This window comes from Panulirus ornatus, chromosome 7, assembly GCF_036320965.1.
Source record: "Panulirus ornatus isolate Po-2019 chromosome 7, ASM3632096v1, whole genome shotgun sequence".
In the NCBI taxonomy this organism is placed as follows: domain Eukaryota; kingdom Metazoa; phylum Arthropoda; class Malacostraca; order Decapoda; family Palinuridae; genus Panulirus; species Panulirus ornatus.
The window spans coordinates 36,155,943-36,174,894 of NC_092230.1; the positions used below are offsets into that span (position 1 = coordinate 36,155,943).

Sequence of the window (18,952 nt, forward strand, 5' to 3'; positions counted from 1 at the left end):
TTCTTTCCTCTGTTTATTTGTGCTACCTCGCTAATGCAGGATATATATATATATATATATATATATATATATATATATATATATATATATATATATATATATATATATATATATGTATATATATGTATATATATATATATATGTATATATATGTATATATAAAACTGGAGGAAGTATATATATATATATATATATATATATATATATATATATATATATATATATATATATATATGTGCTGGAAATGAGATGTTTGAGGACAATGTGTGGTCTGAGGTGGTTTGATCGAGTAAGTAACGTAAGGGTAAGAGAGATGTGTGGAAATAAAAAGAGCGTGGTTGAGAGAGCAGAAGAGGGTGTTTTGAGGTGGTTTGGGCACATGGAGAGAATGAGTGAGGAAAGATTGACCAAGAGGATATATGTGTCGGAGGTGGAGGGAACGAGGAGAAGTGGGAGACCAAATTGGAGGTGGAAAGATGGAGTGAAAAAGATTTTGTGTGATCGGGGCCTGAACATGCAGGAGGGTGAAAGGAGGGCAAGGAATAGAGTGAATTAGAGCGATGTGGTATACCGGGGTTGACGTGCTGTCAGTGGATTGAATCAAGGCATGTGAAGCGTCTGGGGTAAACCATGGAAAGCTGTGTAGGTATGTATATTTGCGTGTGTGGACGTATGTATATACATGTGTATGGGGGTGGGTTGGGCCATTTTCTTTCGTCTGTTTCCTTGCGCTACCTCGCAAACGCGGGAGACAGCGACAAAGCAAAAAAAAAAAAAAAAAAAAAAAAGTGAAGTGTTTTAGATATCTGGGACTGGATCTGGCAGCGGATGGAACCATGGAAGTGGAAGTGGATCATAGGGTGGGGGAGGGGGCGAAAATTCTGGGGGCCTTGAAGAATGTGTGGAAGTCGAGAACATTATCTCGGAAAGCAAAAATGGGTATGTTTGAAGGAATAGTGGTTCCAACAATGTTGTATGGTTGCGAGGCGTGGGCTATGGATAGAGTTGTGCGCAGGAGGATGGATGTGCTGGAAATGAGATGTTTGAGGACAATGTGTGGTGTGAGGTGGTTTGATCGAGTGAGTAACGTAAGGGTAAGAGAGATGTGTGGAAATAAAAAGAGCGTGGTTGAGAGAGCAGAAGAGGGTGTTTTGAAGTGGTTTGGGCACATGGAGAGGATGAGTGAGGAAAGATTGACCAAGAGGATATATGTGTCGGAGGTGGAGGGAGCAAGGAGAAGAGGGAGACCAAATTGGAGGTGGAAAGATGGAGTGAAAAAGATTTTGTGTGATCGGGGCCTGAACATGCAGGAGGGTGAAAGGAGGGCAAGGAATAGAGTGAATTGGAGCGATGTGTTATACCGGGGTTGACGTGCTGTCAGTGGATTGAATCAAGGCATGTGAAGCGTCTGGGGTAAACCATGGAAAGCTGTGTAGGTATGTATATTTGCGTGTGTGGACGTATGTATATACATGTGTATGGGGGGGGTTGGGCCATTTCTTTCGTCTGTTTCCTTGCGCTACCTCGCAAACACGGGAGACAGCGACAAAGTATAATAAAAAAGAAAAAAATATATATATATATATATATATATATATATTTTTTTTTTTTCATACTATTCGCTATTTCCCGCGATAGCGAGGTAGCATTAAGAACAGAGGACTGGGCCTTTTTTGGAATATCCTCACCTGGCCCCCTCTGTTCCTTCTTTTGGAAAATTACAAAAAAAAAAAAAAAAGAGAGGGGAGGATTTCCAGCCCCCCGCTCCCTCCCCTTTTAGTCGCCTTCTACGACACGCAGGGAATACGTGGGAAGTATTCTTAATCCCCTATCCCCAGGGATAATATATATATATATATATATATATATATATATATATATATATATATTTTTTTTTTTTTTTTTTTATACTTTGTCGCTGTCTCCCGCGTTTGCGAGGTAGCGCAAGGAAACAGACGAAAGAAATGGCCCAACCCCCCCCATACACATGTACATACACACGTCCACACACGCAAATATACATACCTACACAGCTTTCCTTGGTTTACCCCGGACGCTTCACATGCCTTGATTCAATCCACTGACAGCACGTCAACCCCTGTATACCACATCGCTCCAATTCCCTCTATTCCTTGCCCTCCTTTCACCCTCCTGCATGTTCAGGCCCCGATCACACAAAATCCTTTTCACTCCATCTTTCCACCTCCAATTTGGTCTCCCTCTTCTCCTCGTTCCCTCCACCTCCGACACATATATCCTCTTGGTCAATCTTTCCTCACTCATTCTCTCCATGTGCCCAAACCATTTCAAAACACCCTCTTCTGCTCTCTCAACCACGCTCTTTTTATTTCCACACATCTCTCTTACCCTTACGTTACTTACTCGATCAAACCACCTCACACCACACATTGTCCTCAAACATCTCATTTCCAGCACATCCATCCTCCTGCGCACAACTCTATCCATAGCCCACGCCTCGCAACCATACAACATTGTTGGAACTACTATTCCTTCAAACATACCCATTTTTGCTTTCCGGGATAATGTTCTCGACTTCCACACATTTTTCAAGGCTCCCAAAATTTTAGCCCCCTCCCCCACCCTATGATCCACTTCCGCTTCCATGGTTCCATCCGCTGACAGATCCACTCCCAGATATCTAAAACACTTCACTTCCTTCAGTTTTTCTCCATTCAAACTCACCTCCCAATTGACTTGACCCTCAACCCTACTGTACCTAATAACCTTGCTCTTATTCACATTTACTCTTAACTTTCTTCTTCCACACACTTTACCAAACTCCGTCACCAGCTTCTGCAGTTTCTCACATGAATCCGCCACCAGCGCTGTATCATCAGCGAACAACAACTGACTCACTTCCCAAGCTCTCTCATCCCCAACAGACTTCATACTTGCCCCTCTTTCCAAGACTCTTGCATTTACCTCCCTAACAACCCCATCCATAAACAAATTAAACAACCATATATATATATATATATATATATATATATATATATATATATATATATATATATATATATATATATACACATATTAACATATACATATTTACACTGGTACATACTCATACTTGCTTGCTTTTTTTTATATATTTGTAGTGCTACCATGCCCCTGAGCTAGTACCCATTTTATCAGTAAACCCTTAAGGGTGAATGAACTGCTTGGTTGACTGTGGACTGCCTGCCCTTGTTGGCCTTTGGCATTTTTGATAGCATACACTGTTATTCTGGTACATATTTGCCTATTTTTAACTCATTTTCGAGTTTTTTCACACCCTTAGGCCCTGACATTTGCTGAATCTGAGTTGGATTATTAGTTGGTTGAGGAACAGATTAGTATGAAATTTTTTTCATAGATTACTTTCATTGCTAAAGTGATGTTCTATGTATTATTTAGCACTGTATATTATTTACATTGTTTACATAAAGTTTTGAAAATTATTTCATGTATTTTTGTCCTTGATTTGGTAGTGTTTTTTTTTATAATTTTTCAAGATTTCTCTTTATTAGGGTCTTGACTAACTCATACTCTAGAAATATATTTACATAGAGTACAGTGATCAGAAAATACTGTTAAAAAATGTGGTCAGGTATAGCAGTGTACAGCTTAGAACATTTACAGCTCTGGGAGACAAGTGAAAACATATATCTTTTGCTTGTTGAATGATATTGTAAATTGTATAGGAAAAAAACATTACATAATGTAGTTATTTTCTGTATGTGCTTCATATTCTTTTCAATGCTTGAATATGTTTTAAGTAATCTTTGAGCTTTATTTCCATTACTTATATAATGTTTTGAGTATTTTGTATATTTTTGGTTATATCTGTAACTGTCACAACATGGCAAGATATTGATTTCATCCATCTCTATATCCATATTTCTGATGCTTCTCCTCACCAGGAACTCCCATCAAAGCAAAAAACCTCCACTTATCCCGTCCTTATATGCCTCTTCGCATACATCATTCCCTGTATTTTTCTTCCATTTTTCTTGCTCTTGCACTGTTTCTTCCTGTCACTGGTAACCTTCCTTTTACGCCATGATGTTAATTCTGCATGAACTTTATTGATACCAGTATTGTGCTATATCCCATCCCATCTTTACTAGTTTTTATGTGATAGAGGATGAGGCTTTTTTCTTATGAATTATTAGAAAAATTCTTTATCATGGCTTAGCTATTAGAATTTTATATAGATTTTTTTATGCTAGTTTGTATGCTTTAGTTCACTCCACTGACTTCACATTGCCCCCGTATACCACGTTGCTCCATTTCTCTTTATCCTGTGCATACTTTCACCCTCCTTCATATTAGGTCCTGAACACTTGATATATTTTTGACTCCATTCTTCCTGCTCCAATTTGGTTTTCCCTTCTTCTTGCCCCCTCCACTTTTGACATATAATGTGTGAGGTTATTCATATCCTGTCATCAAAGGTGGCTTTTAACGACATCAAGGTCAACTTAACAGGCTGAAGAGGTGAAAATAAGGAAAAAGGCACTGTGCATACAATTCAGGCTTTTAGTCAATAGCTATAGCCATTATAGCCATAGGTAGTCACTAGCGTAAACCAGTTTCACTATCAGAAACTTAAAGAGGAAAAAATAAAGATGAATATGTTTTATGTCAGCAATTGTGTTTGGTAATAGAATTTGACTGAAGGCCACACATTTTTGATATATTTTTGAAATAGGCTGTAGAGCTTGAATGATAAAAAGGAAAATGAAAAGTGTTGTTGAGAAATGGAATGAAGATGAGTTAAGAAGATAGGTGTGTGGTATATGTATGAAATAGATGTTAATACCAGGTGAGTTTTATTGAAACAAAAGGCGAAACAGGAAATCTGACACAGAAGTTAAATTTTATTGTTTTGCATTCCACACTTGATCTCTAACTAGATGATAGTACTTGCATGGGCAGTTGCTGTTTGCAAGTTATTGCCTTTATTTACTGCATCTTGTTTGCTAACATCAAGATTACTTTGATAAAGCCAGAAAGAAAGGTGATATTAAGGGAAGAAGAGGAAGGAGAACAATGAAAATGAGATGAAAGAGCAGAGTGGAAGGGAGAGATATTGATACATAGTAGGAAATCTCAGGAGTTGTACAAATATTGGGAAATGTGGAGATTTTTCCAGAATATATATGTTAGAGAGTAATAGGTGAGTGAAGTTAGGGTAGGTTAGCCAATCACTGCATTGACCACCTTCATCTCTCATATTTTCAATGTTTTCCTCTACAGAATAATAACACAGCCACGGTTACCATGGTGGCCACAAATTGATATTGTGTACAACAAATCAAGTGAATTAAGATTTATGTTCACTGACACCCTTAATAAAGTGACTCATGGATGCATTTCACACATTCCAATAAAGATGATTCAGGTATGTAATCCACACTTTCTGCACCCTTTTATGTGTTAGGCCCACACAGAACTGTAAATTTTGTCTTGAAATTAATTGCTTTTTTTATATGTCATTATTGGCAGGATTAATTTTTGTTTGAGTTTATTTTTCACTATACATTACTGCATAATTTGCTAATGGACTAAGTTGCTAATAATGATGCATTTCATATTGATTAGTGTAACAGTTGTTAGAATATTTTTCCAGCAATGCACTCTTACTCTGCTCACTTTTCCTTATCATAATATTCATGATGATTATTCTTCTATTTTGAGTGTAAATACCAAGATTCAGTTTGCATATTAGAAATGATGTGCCTCATCCTAACTTGTTTGTGGTCACTCTTGTGGCTTTTTATCTGTTTTTCCGTGGATATTACAAGTCCCTAGACAGAGATCTTTCATCACATATATTGCTCTGAATTTGATCTTTGTTGTCTATTCAGCACTGTATGAGTAATTAGTGAATTTTTGTCATTTAAGGTTCCTTGCAAAAGTGTCAGTTGTGTGTAAGATCTGCCACTTATTATGACATATTTATTATTGTCAGCAAAATGTAATGTAGTTATTGAAACAATGTAGAGAGATTAGTAATATCTTCAGTTTAACTTATCTAATGGGATCTCACCATTTTTTGTTGAGAGTATCATGTTTGCCATAATGACTTAATATGTAGTGACCTGTGGAGCTGGTACTAGGGAGGTGTGGACTTCACATTATGAAAATTAGCATATCTTATTATTCTCATGTTACACATGAAAAGGTATTTGAAAAGTTCTTACATTTGAATTGTAATTCACATGCATTTAACAGTGTTAACCCATTCCGTGAAGCACCACTTACCCCATTGCGGAGGGAGGAACAAAATATGAAAGTCTAACTCTTGACAAAATACCCATTAGAATATTGAAATATGCCTCAACTATGAAACGGTGAAGTAACCAAATGAAGATGATTTATAGTAATGACTGTACTCAGAGGCATCAGTTACAAATGTAGCTTGGATGACTGCAGAGGAGTGACAGGATGCCACTAGTAGCTGGTGAATGCAGAAGAGTGACAGGATAGCTCTACTATTTACATTATATCAAATGTGAGATAAACAGCCTAGTGAAGTGCTCATGGTTGCCCTTGTTACTCTTGTACTCTGCCAGCAACTTGAAACACTCCTAAACAACTGTGAAACAATAGAAAACATAAAGTAGAATAACTTACAGTATAGATGGTCCTAGATGATGGTGGAAGGCATTCAGACACTCATTTCGGAAATCTCTGGGCATCGTATGAGCTGTTTCAAGGCCACTGTTACTATTTTATGCTCTCTAAGTATTTATCACTACTCCTCAGATTGTATATATGACCTATTAATATACCACAATTGTAAGACAACTTTCGTCAAGATTTGCAATTATATTCTAGGTATTACTGGGGTGTACCTGTAAATGGATGCAATGACATGAAAAATTTACTTTTGGTAAGGCTGTATCATTGTCAGCAGACAGATAGGAGTACTGTATAGTCTTGTGGAGAACCTTCTCATACCAGTAGAGTCCATCATTTCCCTGATTGTGTTGGAGTAGAACCTGAGAGCTTCAGGAGCCCCATGAAAGGGGTTGTAGGGCTGTATAATGCAAGGGAATTCAAGCAGCAGTTGACCATTGGGTTCCTTCTAGGCTGTTTGTGAAATAGTGATCATGATGATTATAATAAAAACAGTGAAAATGATGATAGTAATTATTATCTTTTTATTATTTTGCTTTGTCGCTGTCTCCCGCGTCAGCAAGGTAGCGCAAGGAAACAGATGAAAGAATGGCCCAACCCACCCACATACACATGTATATACATACATGTCCACACACGCAAATATACATACCTATACATCTCAATGTTTCTTTCTTTCATACTATTCGCCATTTCCCGTGATAGCGAGGTAGCGTTAAGAACAGAGGACTGGGCCTTTGAGGGAATATCCTCACCTGGCCCCCTTCTCTGTTCCTTCTTTTGGAAAATAAAAAAAAGATATATAATTTTTTTTTTTTTTGCCGCTGTCTCCCGCGTTTGCGAGGTAGCGCAAGGAAACAGACGAAAGAAATGGCCCAACCCACCCCCATACACATGTATATACATACGTCCACACACGCAAATATACATACCTACACAGCTTTCCATGGTTTACCCCAGACGCTTCACATGCCCTGATTCAATCCACTGACAGCACGTCAACCCCGGTATACCACATCGATCCAATTCACTCTATTCCTTGCCCGCCTTTCACCCTCCTGCATGTTCAGGCCCCGATCACACAAAATCTTTTTCACTCCATCTTTCCACCTCCAATTTGGTCTCCCACTTCTCCTCGTTCCCTCCACCTCCGACACATATATCCTCTTGGCCAATCTTTCCTCACTCATTCTCTCCATGTGCCCAAACCATTTCAAAACACCCTCTTCTGCTCTCTCAACCATGCCCTTTTTATTTCCACACATCTCTCTTACCCTTACGTTACTTACTCGATCAAACCACCTCACACCACACATTGTCCTCAAACATCTCATTTCCAGCACATCCATCCTCCTGTGCACTACTCTATCCATAGCCCACGCCTCGCAACCATACAACATTGTTGGAACCACTATTCCTTCAAACATACCCATTTTTGCTTTCCGAGATAATGTTCTCGACTTCCACACATTCTTCAAGGCCCCCAGGATTTTTGCCCCCTCCCCCACCCTATGATCCACTTCCGCTTCCATGGTTCCATCCGCTGCCAGATCCACTCCCAGATATCTAAAACACTTTACTTCCTCCAGTTTTTCTCCATTCAAATTTACCTCCCAATTGACTTGGCCCTCAACCCTACTGTACCTAATTACCTTGCTGTTATTCACATTTATACATATATATATTTATTTATTTTTGTTGTACTTTGTCGCTGTCTTCCACATTAGTGAGGTAGCACAAGGAAACAGACAGAAGAATGGCCCAGCCCTCCCACATACACATGTATATACATAAATGCCCACACATGCACATATACATACCTATACATTTCAATGTATACATGCATGTACATACACACATATACATGTATACACATGTACATATTCATACTTGCTGCCTTCATCCATCCCCATCGCCACCCCGCCACACATGTAATGGCTCACCCATCCCCCCATGTGCGTGCGAGGTAGCATCAGGAAACGACAACAAAGGCCACATTCGTTCACACTGTCTCTAGCTGTTATGTGTAATGCACCAAAACTATAGCTCCTTTCCACATCCAGGCCCCACAAAACTTTCCATGGTTTACCCCAGATGCTTCACATGCCCTGGTTCAATCCATTAACAGCACGTCTACCCCTGTGTACCATATCATTCCAATTCACTCTATTCCTTTCCTTGCACACCTTTCACCCTGTTGTATGTTCAGGCCCCGATTGCTCAAAATCTTTTTCACTCCATCCTTCCACCTCCAATTTGGTCTCCCGCTTCTCCTTCTTCCCTCCACCTCTGACAAATACATCCTTTTTGTCAATTTTTTCTCACTCGTTCTCTCCATGTGTCCAAACCATTTCAACACACCCTCTTCTGCTCTCTCAACCACACTCTTTTTATTTCCACACATCTCTCTTACCCTTTCATTACATATTTGATCAAGCTACCTCACACCACATACTGTCCCTCAAACATCTCATATCCAACACTTCCACCCTCCTCTGCACAATCCTATCAATAGCACATGCCTCGTACCCGCATAACATTGTTGGAACCACTTTTGCTTCAAACATACCCATTTTTGGGGTCTGAGATAACGTTCTCAGCTTCCACACATTCTTCAACGCTCCCAGAACCTTTACCCCTTCCCCCACCCTGTTACTCACTTCCGCTTCCATGGTTCTATCTGCTGCTAAGTCCACTCCCAGATATCTAAAACACTTCACTTCTTCCAGTTTTTCTCCAATCACACTTACCTCCCAATTAACTTGTCCCTCAATCTTACTGAACCTAATAACCTTGCTCTTATTCACATTTACTCTCAACTTCCATCTTTCACACACTTTACCAAACTCAGTCATCAACTTCTGCAGTTTCACCCGAATCAGCCACCAGCGCTCTATCATCAGCAAACAACAACTGACTCACTTCCCAAGCCCTCTCATCTGCAACAGACTGCATACTTGCTTCTCACCCCAAAACTCTTGCATTCACTTCCCTAACCACCCCATCCACAAACAAATTCAACAACCATCGAGACATCACACACCCCTGCCATAAACCAACATTCACTGGGAACCAATCACTTTCCTCCCTTCCTACTCATACACATGTCTTACATCCTTGGTAAAATCTTTTCACTGCTTCTAGCAACTTGCCTCCCACACCATATACTCTTAGAACCTTCCACAAAGTATCTCTATCAATCCTATCATATGCCTTCTCCAGATCCATAAATGCTACATACAAATCCATCTGTTTTTCTAAATATTTCTCATGCATTCTTCAAAGCAGATACCTGATTCACACATCCTCTATCACTTCTGAAACCACACTGCTCTTCCCTAATCTGATGCCCTTTATAATGCCTCGAACCTCTCAATCAATACTCTCTGATATAATTTCTCAGGAATACTCAACACACTTATGCCTCTGTAATTTGAACTCTCAGCTTTATCCCCTTTGCCTTTGTACCATGGCACCATGCATGCATTATGCCAATCCTCAGGCACTTCCCCATGATCCATACATTCATCAAATATCCTTCCTAACCAATTAACAACACAGTCAGTCACCCCCTTTTTTAATTAATTCCTCTGCAATACCATCCATACCCACCTCCTTGCCAGCTCTCATCTTCCGCAGAACTTTCACTACCTCTTCTCTGTTTACCAAACCATTCTCCTTGGCCCTCTCACTTTGCACACCACCCCAATCAAAACACTCAATATCTGCCACTCTGTCATCAAACACATTCAACAAACCTTCAAAATGCTCACTCCATCTTCTCACTTCATCACTGTTTGTTATCCTTCCCCATTTGCCCCCTTCACCGATGTTCCCATTTGTTCTCTTGTCTTATGCACTTTATTTCCCTCATTCCAAAATATCTTTTTATTCTCCCTAAAATTTAATGATACTCTCTCACCCTAACTCTCATTTGCCCTCTTTTTCACCCCTTGCACCTTTCTCTTGACCTTCTGCCACTTTCTCTTATACATCTGCCTATCATTTGCACTACTTCCCTTCAAAAATCGTCCAAATGCCTCTCTCTTTTTCATTAACAATCTTACTTCTTCATACCACCACTCACTACTCTTTCTAATCTGCCCACCTCCCACCTTTCTCATGCCGCATACATCTTTTGTGCAAGCCATCTCTGCTTCCCAAAATACATCCCATTCCTTCCCCATTCCCCTTATGTCATTTGCTCTGACCTTTTTCTGTTCTGCACTCATGCCACATGCATCTTTTGCACATGCCATCACTGCTTCCCTAAATCCATCCCATTCCTCACCCACTCCCTTCACATAATGTGCTCTCACCTTTTCCTATTCTATACTCAAACTCTCCTAGTACTTCCTCACACAAATCTCCTTTCCAAGCTCACTCACTCTCACCACTCTCTTCTCTCCAAAACTTTCTCTTCTTGTTTGAAAACCTCTACAAATCTTCACCTTCGCCTCCATAAGTTAGTGATCAGAGATCCCGTACAAGGCGACTAAAGGGGGCAGTGGAGGGGGCTGAAAACACTACCCTCCTTGTATTCAACTTTCTAAAAGGGGAACCAGAAGGAGTCAAGTGGTGAGTGCCCATTCTCCTCGAAGGCTTAGACTGGGGTGTTTAAATGTGTGTGGATGTAACTAAGATGAGGAAAAAAGGAGAGATAGGTAGTATGTTTGAGGAAAGGAACCTGGATGTTTTGGCTCTGACTGAAACGAAGCTCAAGGGTAAAGGGGAAGAGTGGTTTGAGAATGTCTTGGGAGTAAAGTCTGGGGTTGGTGAGAGTACAAGAGCAATGGAAGGAGTAGCACTACTCCTGAAGCAGGAGTTGTGGGAGTATGTGATAGAGTGTAAGAAAGTAAACTCTAGGTTGATATGGGTAAAACTGAAAGTGGATGGAGAGAGATGGGTGATTATTGGTGCCTATGCACCTGGTCATGACAAGAAAGATCATGAGAGGCAAGTGTTTTGGGAGCAGCTGAGTGTCTGTGTTAGCAGCTTTGATGCACGAGATTGGATTATAGTGATGGGTGATTTGAATGCAAAGATAAGTAATGTTGCAGTTGAGGGTATAATAGGTGTACATGGGGAGTTAAGCATTGTAAATGGAAATGGTGAAGAGCTTGTACATTCATGTTCTGAAAAATGACTGGTGATTGGGAATACCTGGTTTAAAAGAGATATAAATGAGTATATGTATGTGAGTAGGAGAGATGGCCAGAGAGCATTATTGGATTATGTGTTAATCGATAGGCGCGTAAAAGAGAGACTTTGGATGTTAATGTGCTGAGAGGGGCAGCTGGAGGGATGTCTGATCACTGTCTTGTGGAGGGGAAAGTGCAGTTTGTAGAGGTTTTCAGAAAAGAAGAGAGAATGTTGGGGAGAAGAGAGTGGTGAGAATAAGTGAGCTTGGAAAGGAGACCTGTGTGAGGAAGTACCAGGAGAGATTGAGTACAGAATGGAAAAAGGTGAGAACAAAGGACGTAGGGGAGTGGGGGAGGAATGGGGTGTATTTAGGGAAGCAGTGATGGCTTGTGCAAAAGATGCTTGTGGCATGAGAAGAGTGGGAGGTTAGCAAGGGTAGTGAGTGGAGTGGGAGATGGGGAGATTAGCAAGGGTAGTGAGTGGTGGGATGAAGAAATAAGATTATTAGTGAAAGGGAAGAGAGAGGCATTTGGACGATTTTTGCAAGGAAATAATGCAAATGACTGGGAGATGTATAAAAGAAAGAGGCAGGAGGTCAAGAGAAAGGTGCAAGAAGTGAAAAAGAGGGCAAATGAGAGTTGGGGTGAGAGAGTATCATTAGATTTTAGGGAGTTTAAAAAGATGTTTTGGAAGGAGGTAAATAAAGTGTGTAAGAAGAGGGAACAAATGGGAACATCAATGAAGGGGGCTAATGGGGAAGTGACAAGTTGTAGTGATGTGACAAGGAGATGGAGTGAGTATTTTGAAGGTTTGTTGAATGTGTTTGATGATAGAGTGGCAGATATAGGGTTTTTTGGTCGAGGTGGTGTGCAAAGTGAGAGGGTTAGGGAAAATGATTTGGTAAACAGAGAAGAGGTAGTAAAAGCTTTGCGGAAGATGAAAGCCGGCAAGGCAGCAAATTTGGATGGTATTGCAGTGGAATTTATTAAAAAAGGGGGTGACTGTATTGTTGACTTGTTGGTAAGGTTACTTAATGTATGTATGATTCATGGTGAGGTGCCTGAGGACTGGCAGAATGCTTGCATAGTGCCATTGTACAAAGGCAAAGGGGATAAGAGTGAGTGCTCAAATTACAGAGGTATAAGTTTGTTGAGTATTCCTGGGAAATTATATGGGAAGGTATTGATTGAGAGATTGAAGGCATGTACAGAGCATCAAATTGGGGAAGAGCAGTGTGGTTTCAAAAGTGATAGAGGATGTGTGGATCAGGTGTTTGCTTTGAAAAATGCATGTGAGAAATACTTAGAAAAGCAAGTGGATTTGTTTGTAGCATTTGTGGATCTGGAGAAGGCATATGATAGAGTTGATAGAGATGCTCTGTGAAAGGTATTAAGAATATCTGGTATGGGAGGTAAGTTGTTAGAAGCAGTGAAAAGTTTTTATCGAGGATGTAAGGCATGTGTACGTGTAGGAAGAGAGGAAAGTGATTGGTTCTCAGTGAGTGTTGGTTTGTGGCAGGGGTGGGTGATGTCTCCATGGTTGTTTAATTTGTTTATGGATGGGGTTGTTAGAGAGGTGAATGCAATAGTTTTGGAAAGAGGGGCAAGTATGCAGTCTGTTGTGGATGAGAGAGCTTGGGAAGTGAGTCAGTTGTTGTTCGCTAATGATACAGCGCTGGTGGCTTATTTGGGTGAGAAACTACAGAAGCTGGTGGATGAGTATGGCAAGGTGTGTGAAAGAAGAAAGCTGAGAGTAAATGTGAATAAGAGCAAGGTTATTAGGTACAGTAGGGTTGAGGGACAAGTCATTTAGGAGGTAAGTTTGAATGGAGAAAAACTGGAGGAAGTGAAGTGTTTTAGATATCTGGGAGCGGATTTGGCAGTGGATGGAACCATGGAGGTGAAAGTGAATCATATGGTGGGGGAAGGGGCGAAAGTTCTGGGAGCGTTGAAAATGTGTGGAAGTCGAGAGCGTTATCTTGGAAAGCAAAAATGGGTATGTTTGAAGGAATAGTGGTTCCAACAATGTTGTATGGTTGCGAGGCGTGGGCTATAGATAGAGTTGTGCGGAGGAGGGTGGATGTGCTGGAAATGAGATGTTTGAGGACAATATGTGTTGTGAGGTGGTTATATATGTCAGAGGTGAAGTGAATGAGGAGAAGTGGGAGACCCAATTGGAGGTGAAAAGATGGAGTGAAAAAGATTTTGAGTGATCGGGGCATGAACATGCAGGAGGGTGAAAGGCATGCAAGGAATAGAGTGAATTGGAACGATGTGGTATACTGGGGTCGACGTGCTGTCAATGGATTGAACCAGGGCATGTGAAGCATCTGGGGTAAACCATGGAAAGTTTTGTGGGGCCTGGATGTGGAAAGGGAGCTTTGGTTTCGGTGCATTATACATGACAGCTAGAGACTGAGTGCGAACGAATGTGGCCTTTGTTGTTTTTTTCTAGCGCTACCTCACGCACATGCAGGGGGAGGGGGTTATCATTTCATGTGTGGTGGGGTGGCGACGGGAATGGATAAGGGCAGCAAGTGTGAATTATGTACATGTGTATATATGTGTGTGTCTGTGTGTGTATATTTATGTATACGTTGAGATGTATAGGTATGTATATGTGCATGTGTGGATGTGTATGTATGTACATGTGTATGTGAGTGGATTGGGCCATTCTTTCGTCTGTCTCCTTGCGCTACCTCGCTAAAGCAGGAGACAGCGACAGAGTATTAAAAAAAAAGTTTGTTGAGTATTCCTGGGAGATTATATGGGAGGGTATTGATTGAGAGGGCGAAGGCATGTACAGAGCATCAGATTGGGGAAGAGCAGTGTGGTTTCAGAAGTGGTAGAGGATGTGTGGATGAGGTGTTTGCTTTGAAGAATGTATGCGAGAAATACTAAGAAAAACAATTGGATTTATATGTAGCATTTATGGATCTGAAGAAGGCATATGATAGAGTTGATACACATGCTCTGTAGAAGTGGTATCAAGAGTATATGGTGTGGGAGGTAAGTTGCTAGAAGCAGTGAAATTTTTTTTTCGAGGATGTGTACGAGTAGGAAGAGAGTAAAGTGATTGGTTCCCAGGTAATGTTAGTTTGTGGCAGGGGAGCGTGGTCTGAATGTTTGTTTAATTTGTTTATGGATGGGGTTGTTGGGGAGGTGAATACAAGAGTTTTGGAGAAAGGGACAAGTATGCAGTCTGTTGTGGATGAGAGAGCTTGGGAAGTGAGTCAATCGTTGTTTGCTGATGGTACAGCGCTGGTGGCTGATTCGAGTGAGAAGCTGCAGAAGCTGGTGACTGAGTTTGGTAAAGTGTGTGAAAGAAGAAAGCTGAGAGTAAATGTGAATAAGAACAAGGTTATTAGGGACAGTAGGGTTGAGGGACAAGTCAATTGGGAGGTAAGTTTAAATGGAGAAAAACTGGAGGAAGTAAAGTGTTTTAGATATCTGGTAGTGGATTTAGCAGCAGATGGAACCATGGAAGCAGAAGTGAGTCACAGGGTGGGGGAGGGGGTGAAAGTTCTGGGAGGGTTGAAAAATGTGTGGAAGGTGAGAACATTATCTCGGAGAGCAAAAATGGGTATGTTTGAAGGAATAGTGGTTCCAACAATGTTATATGGTTGTGAGGCGTGGGCTATAGATAGAGTTGTGCGGAGGAGGGTGGATGTGTTGGAAATGAGATGTTTTAGGACAATATGTGGTGTGAGGTGGTTTGATCGAGTAAATAATGAAAGGGTAAGAGAGAAGTGTGGTAATAAAAAGAGTGTGGTTGAGAGAGCAGAAGAGGGTGTTTTGAAATGATTAGGTCACATGGAGAGAATGAGTGAGGAAAGATTGACAAAGAGGATATATGTGTTAGAGGTGGAGGGAACGAGGAGAAGTGTGAGACCAAATTGGAGGTGGAAAGATGGAGTGAAAAAGATTTTCAGCGATCAGGGCCTGAACATGCAGGAGAGTGAAAGGCATGCAAGGAATAGAGTGAATTGGAATGATGTGGTATACTGAGGCCGACATGCTGTCAATGGATTGAATCAGGACATGTGAAGTGTCTGAGGTAAACCATGGAAAGTTTTGTGGGGCCTGGATGTGGAAAGGGAGCTGTGGTTTCTTTGCATTGTACGTGACAAGTAGAAACTGAGGGTGAACAAATGTGGCCTTTGTTGTCTTTTCCTAGTGCTACCTTGTGTGCATGCACGGGGAGGGGGTTGTCATTTCATGTGTGGCAGGGTGGTGACGGGAATGAATAAGGGCAGCAAGTACGAATTATTTACATGTGTATATATGCATATGTCTGTGCATGTATATGTATATATACGTTGAAATGTATAGATATATATATGTGCGTGTGTGGACGTGTATGTATATGCATGTGTATGTGGATGGGCTGGGCCATTCTTTCGTCTGTTTCCTTGTGCTACCTCTAACGCGGGAGACAGCGACAAAGTATAATAAAAAATGAAATTCTTTCTTTCTTTCATACTGTTCGCCATTTCCCGCATTAGCAAGTAGCATTAGGAACAGAGGACTGGGCGTTTGAGGGAATATCTTCACCTGGCTCCCTTCTCTGTTCCTTCTTTTGGAAAATTAAAAAAAAATGAGAGGGGAGGATTTTCAGCCACTCACTCCCTCCCCTTTTAGTCACCTTCTACAACACGCAGGGAATACATGGGAAGTATTCTTTCTCCCCTATCCCCAGGGATAAAAAAATGAAATATGATAAATATATTATCCCTGGGGATAGGGGAGAAAGAATACTTCCCAGGCATTCCCCGCTTGTCGCAGAAGGCAACTAAAGGAGACGGGAGCGGGGGGCTAGAAATCCTCCCCTAATTGTATTTCAACTTTCTAAAAGGGGAAACAGAAGGAGTCACACGGGGAGTGCTTATCCTCCTCGAAGGCTCAGGTTGGGGTGTCTAAATTTGTGTGGATGTAACCAAGATGTGAAAAAAGGATAGATAGGTAGTATGTTTAGGAAAGGAACATGGATGTTTTGGCTCTGAGTGAAATGAAGCTCAAGTTTAAAGGGGAAGAGTGGTTTGGGAATGTTTTGGGAGTAAAGTCGGGTTGGTGAGAGGACAAGAGCAGAGGATGGAGTAGCACTACTCCTGAAACAGGAGTGGTGGGAGTATGTGATAGAGTGTAAGAAAGTACATTCTAGATTGATGTGGGTAAAACTGAAAGTGGATGGAGAGAGATGGGTGATTATTAGGGCCTATGCACCTGTGCATGAGAAGAAAGATCATGAGAGGCAAGAGTTTTTTGAGCAGCTGAGTGAGTGTGTTAGCAGTTTTGATGCACGAGACCGGATTATAGTGATGAGCGTTTTGAATGCAAAGGTGAGTAATGTGGCAGTTGAGGGAATGATTGGTGTACATGGGGTTTCAGTGTTGTAAATAGAAATGGGGAAGAGCACATTAACATCCAAAAGTCTCTTTCATGTGCCTATCAATTAGCACATAATCCAATAAGGCTCTCTGGCCATCTCTCGTACTTACATAGGTATACATATATATAAATCTCTTTCTAAACCAGGTATTCCCAATTACCAGTCCTCTTTCAGCACATAAATCTACAAGCTTTTCACCATTCCCATTTACAACACTGAACACCTCATGTACAACAATTTTACCCTCAACTGCCACATTACTCACCTTTGCATTCAAATCACCCATCACTATAACCCGGTCTCGTGCATCAAAACTACTAACGCACTCACTCGGCTGCTCCCAAAACACTTGTCTCTCATTATCTTTCTTCTCATGACCAGGTGCATAGTCACCAATAATTGCCCATATCTCTCCATCCATTTTCAGTTTTATTCATATCAATCTAGAGTTTACTTTCTTACACTCTATCACATACTCCCACAACTCCTACTTCAGGAGGAATGCTACTCCTTCCTTTGCTCTTGTCCTCTCACCAACCCCTGACTTTACTCCCAAGACATTCCCGAACCACTCTTCCCCTTTACCCTTGAGCTTTGTTTCACTCAGAGCCAAAACATCCAGGTTCCTTTCCTCAAACATACTATGTATCTCTCCTTTTTTCTCATCTTGGTTACATCCATCCACATTTAGACACCCTAACCTGAGCCTTCAAGGAGGATGAGCACTCCTTGTATGACTCCTTCTTCTGTTTCCCCCTTTAGGAAGTTAAAATACAAGGAGGGGAGGGTTTCTAGCCCCCCACTCCAGTCCCCTTTAGTTGCCTTCTATGACATGCTGGGAATGCTTGTGAAGTATTCTTTCTCCCCTATCCCCGTCCCATTTTTTTGCTTTTCCTAAAAAAGGAACGGAGAAGGGGGCCAGGTGAAGATATTTTTTTTAAGGCTCAGTCCTTTTTTCTTAACGATACTTCGTTAACATGGGAAATGGCGAATATTTGTGGAAAGAATATATACATACATAGACGTTCATACACATATATATCAGTATAAACACACACATATACACATACATAGATACATACATTTTTTTTTTTTTTTTTTTTTTTTTTGCTTTGTCGCTGTCTCCCGTGTTTGCGAGGTAGCGCAAGGAAACAGACGAAAGAAATGGCCCAACCCACCCCCATACACATGCCTTGATTCAATCCACTGACAGCACGTCGACCCTGGTATACCACATCGCTCCAATTCACTCTATTCTTTGCCCTCCTTTCACCCTCCTGCATGTTCAGGCCCCGATCACACAAAATCTTTTTCACTCCATCTTTCCACCTCCAATTTGGTCTCCCTCTTCTCCTCGTTCCCTCCACCTCTGACACATATATCCTCTTGGTCAATCTTTCCTCACTCATTCTCTCCATGTGACCAAACCATTTCAAAACACCCTCTTCTGCTCTCTCAACCACGCTCTTTTTATTTTCACACATCTCTCTTACCCTTACGTTACTTACTCGATCAAACCACCTCACACCACACATTGTCCTCAAACATCTCATTTCCAGCACATCCATCCTCCTGCGCACAACTCTATCCATAGTCCACGCCTCGCAACCATACAACATTGTTGGAACCACTATTCCTTCAAACATACCCATTTTTGCTTTCCGAGATAATGTTCTCGACTTCCACACATTCTTCAAGGCTCCCAGAATTTTCGCCCCCTCCCCCACCCTATGATCCACTTCCGCTTCCATGGTTCCATCCGCTGCCAGATCCA

General features: G+C 41.2%; 1 protein-coding gene across 1 annotated transcript in view; it reads left to right on the forward strand.

Annotated features, from left to right (window-relative positions):
• Nucleotides 1-18,952, forward strand: part of Nf1 (neurofibromin 1) — a 1,160,697-nt gene that overhangs the window by 120,169 nt on the left and 1,021,576 nt on the right. The window contains exon 10 of the mRNA XM_071663491.1: nucleotides 5,263-5,407. Coding sequence (XP_071519592.1) covers nucleotides 5,263-5,407 — 145 coding nt within the window. The remainder of the gene's footprint in view (nucleotides 1-5,262; nucleotides 5,408-18,952) is intronic.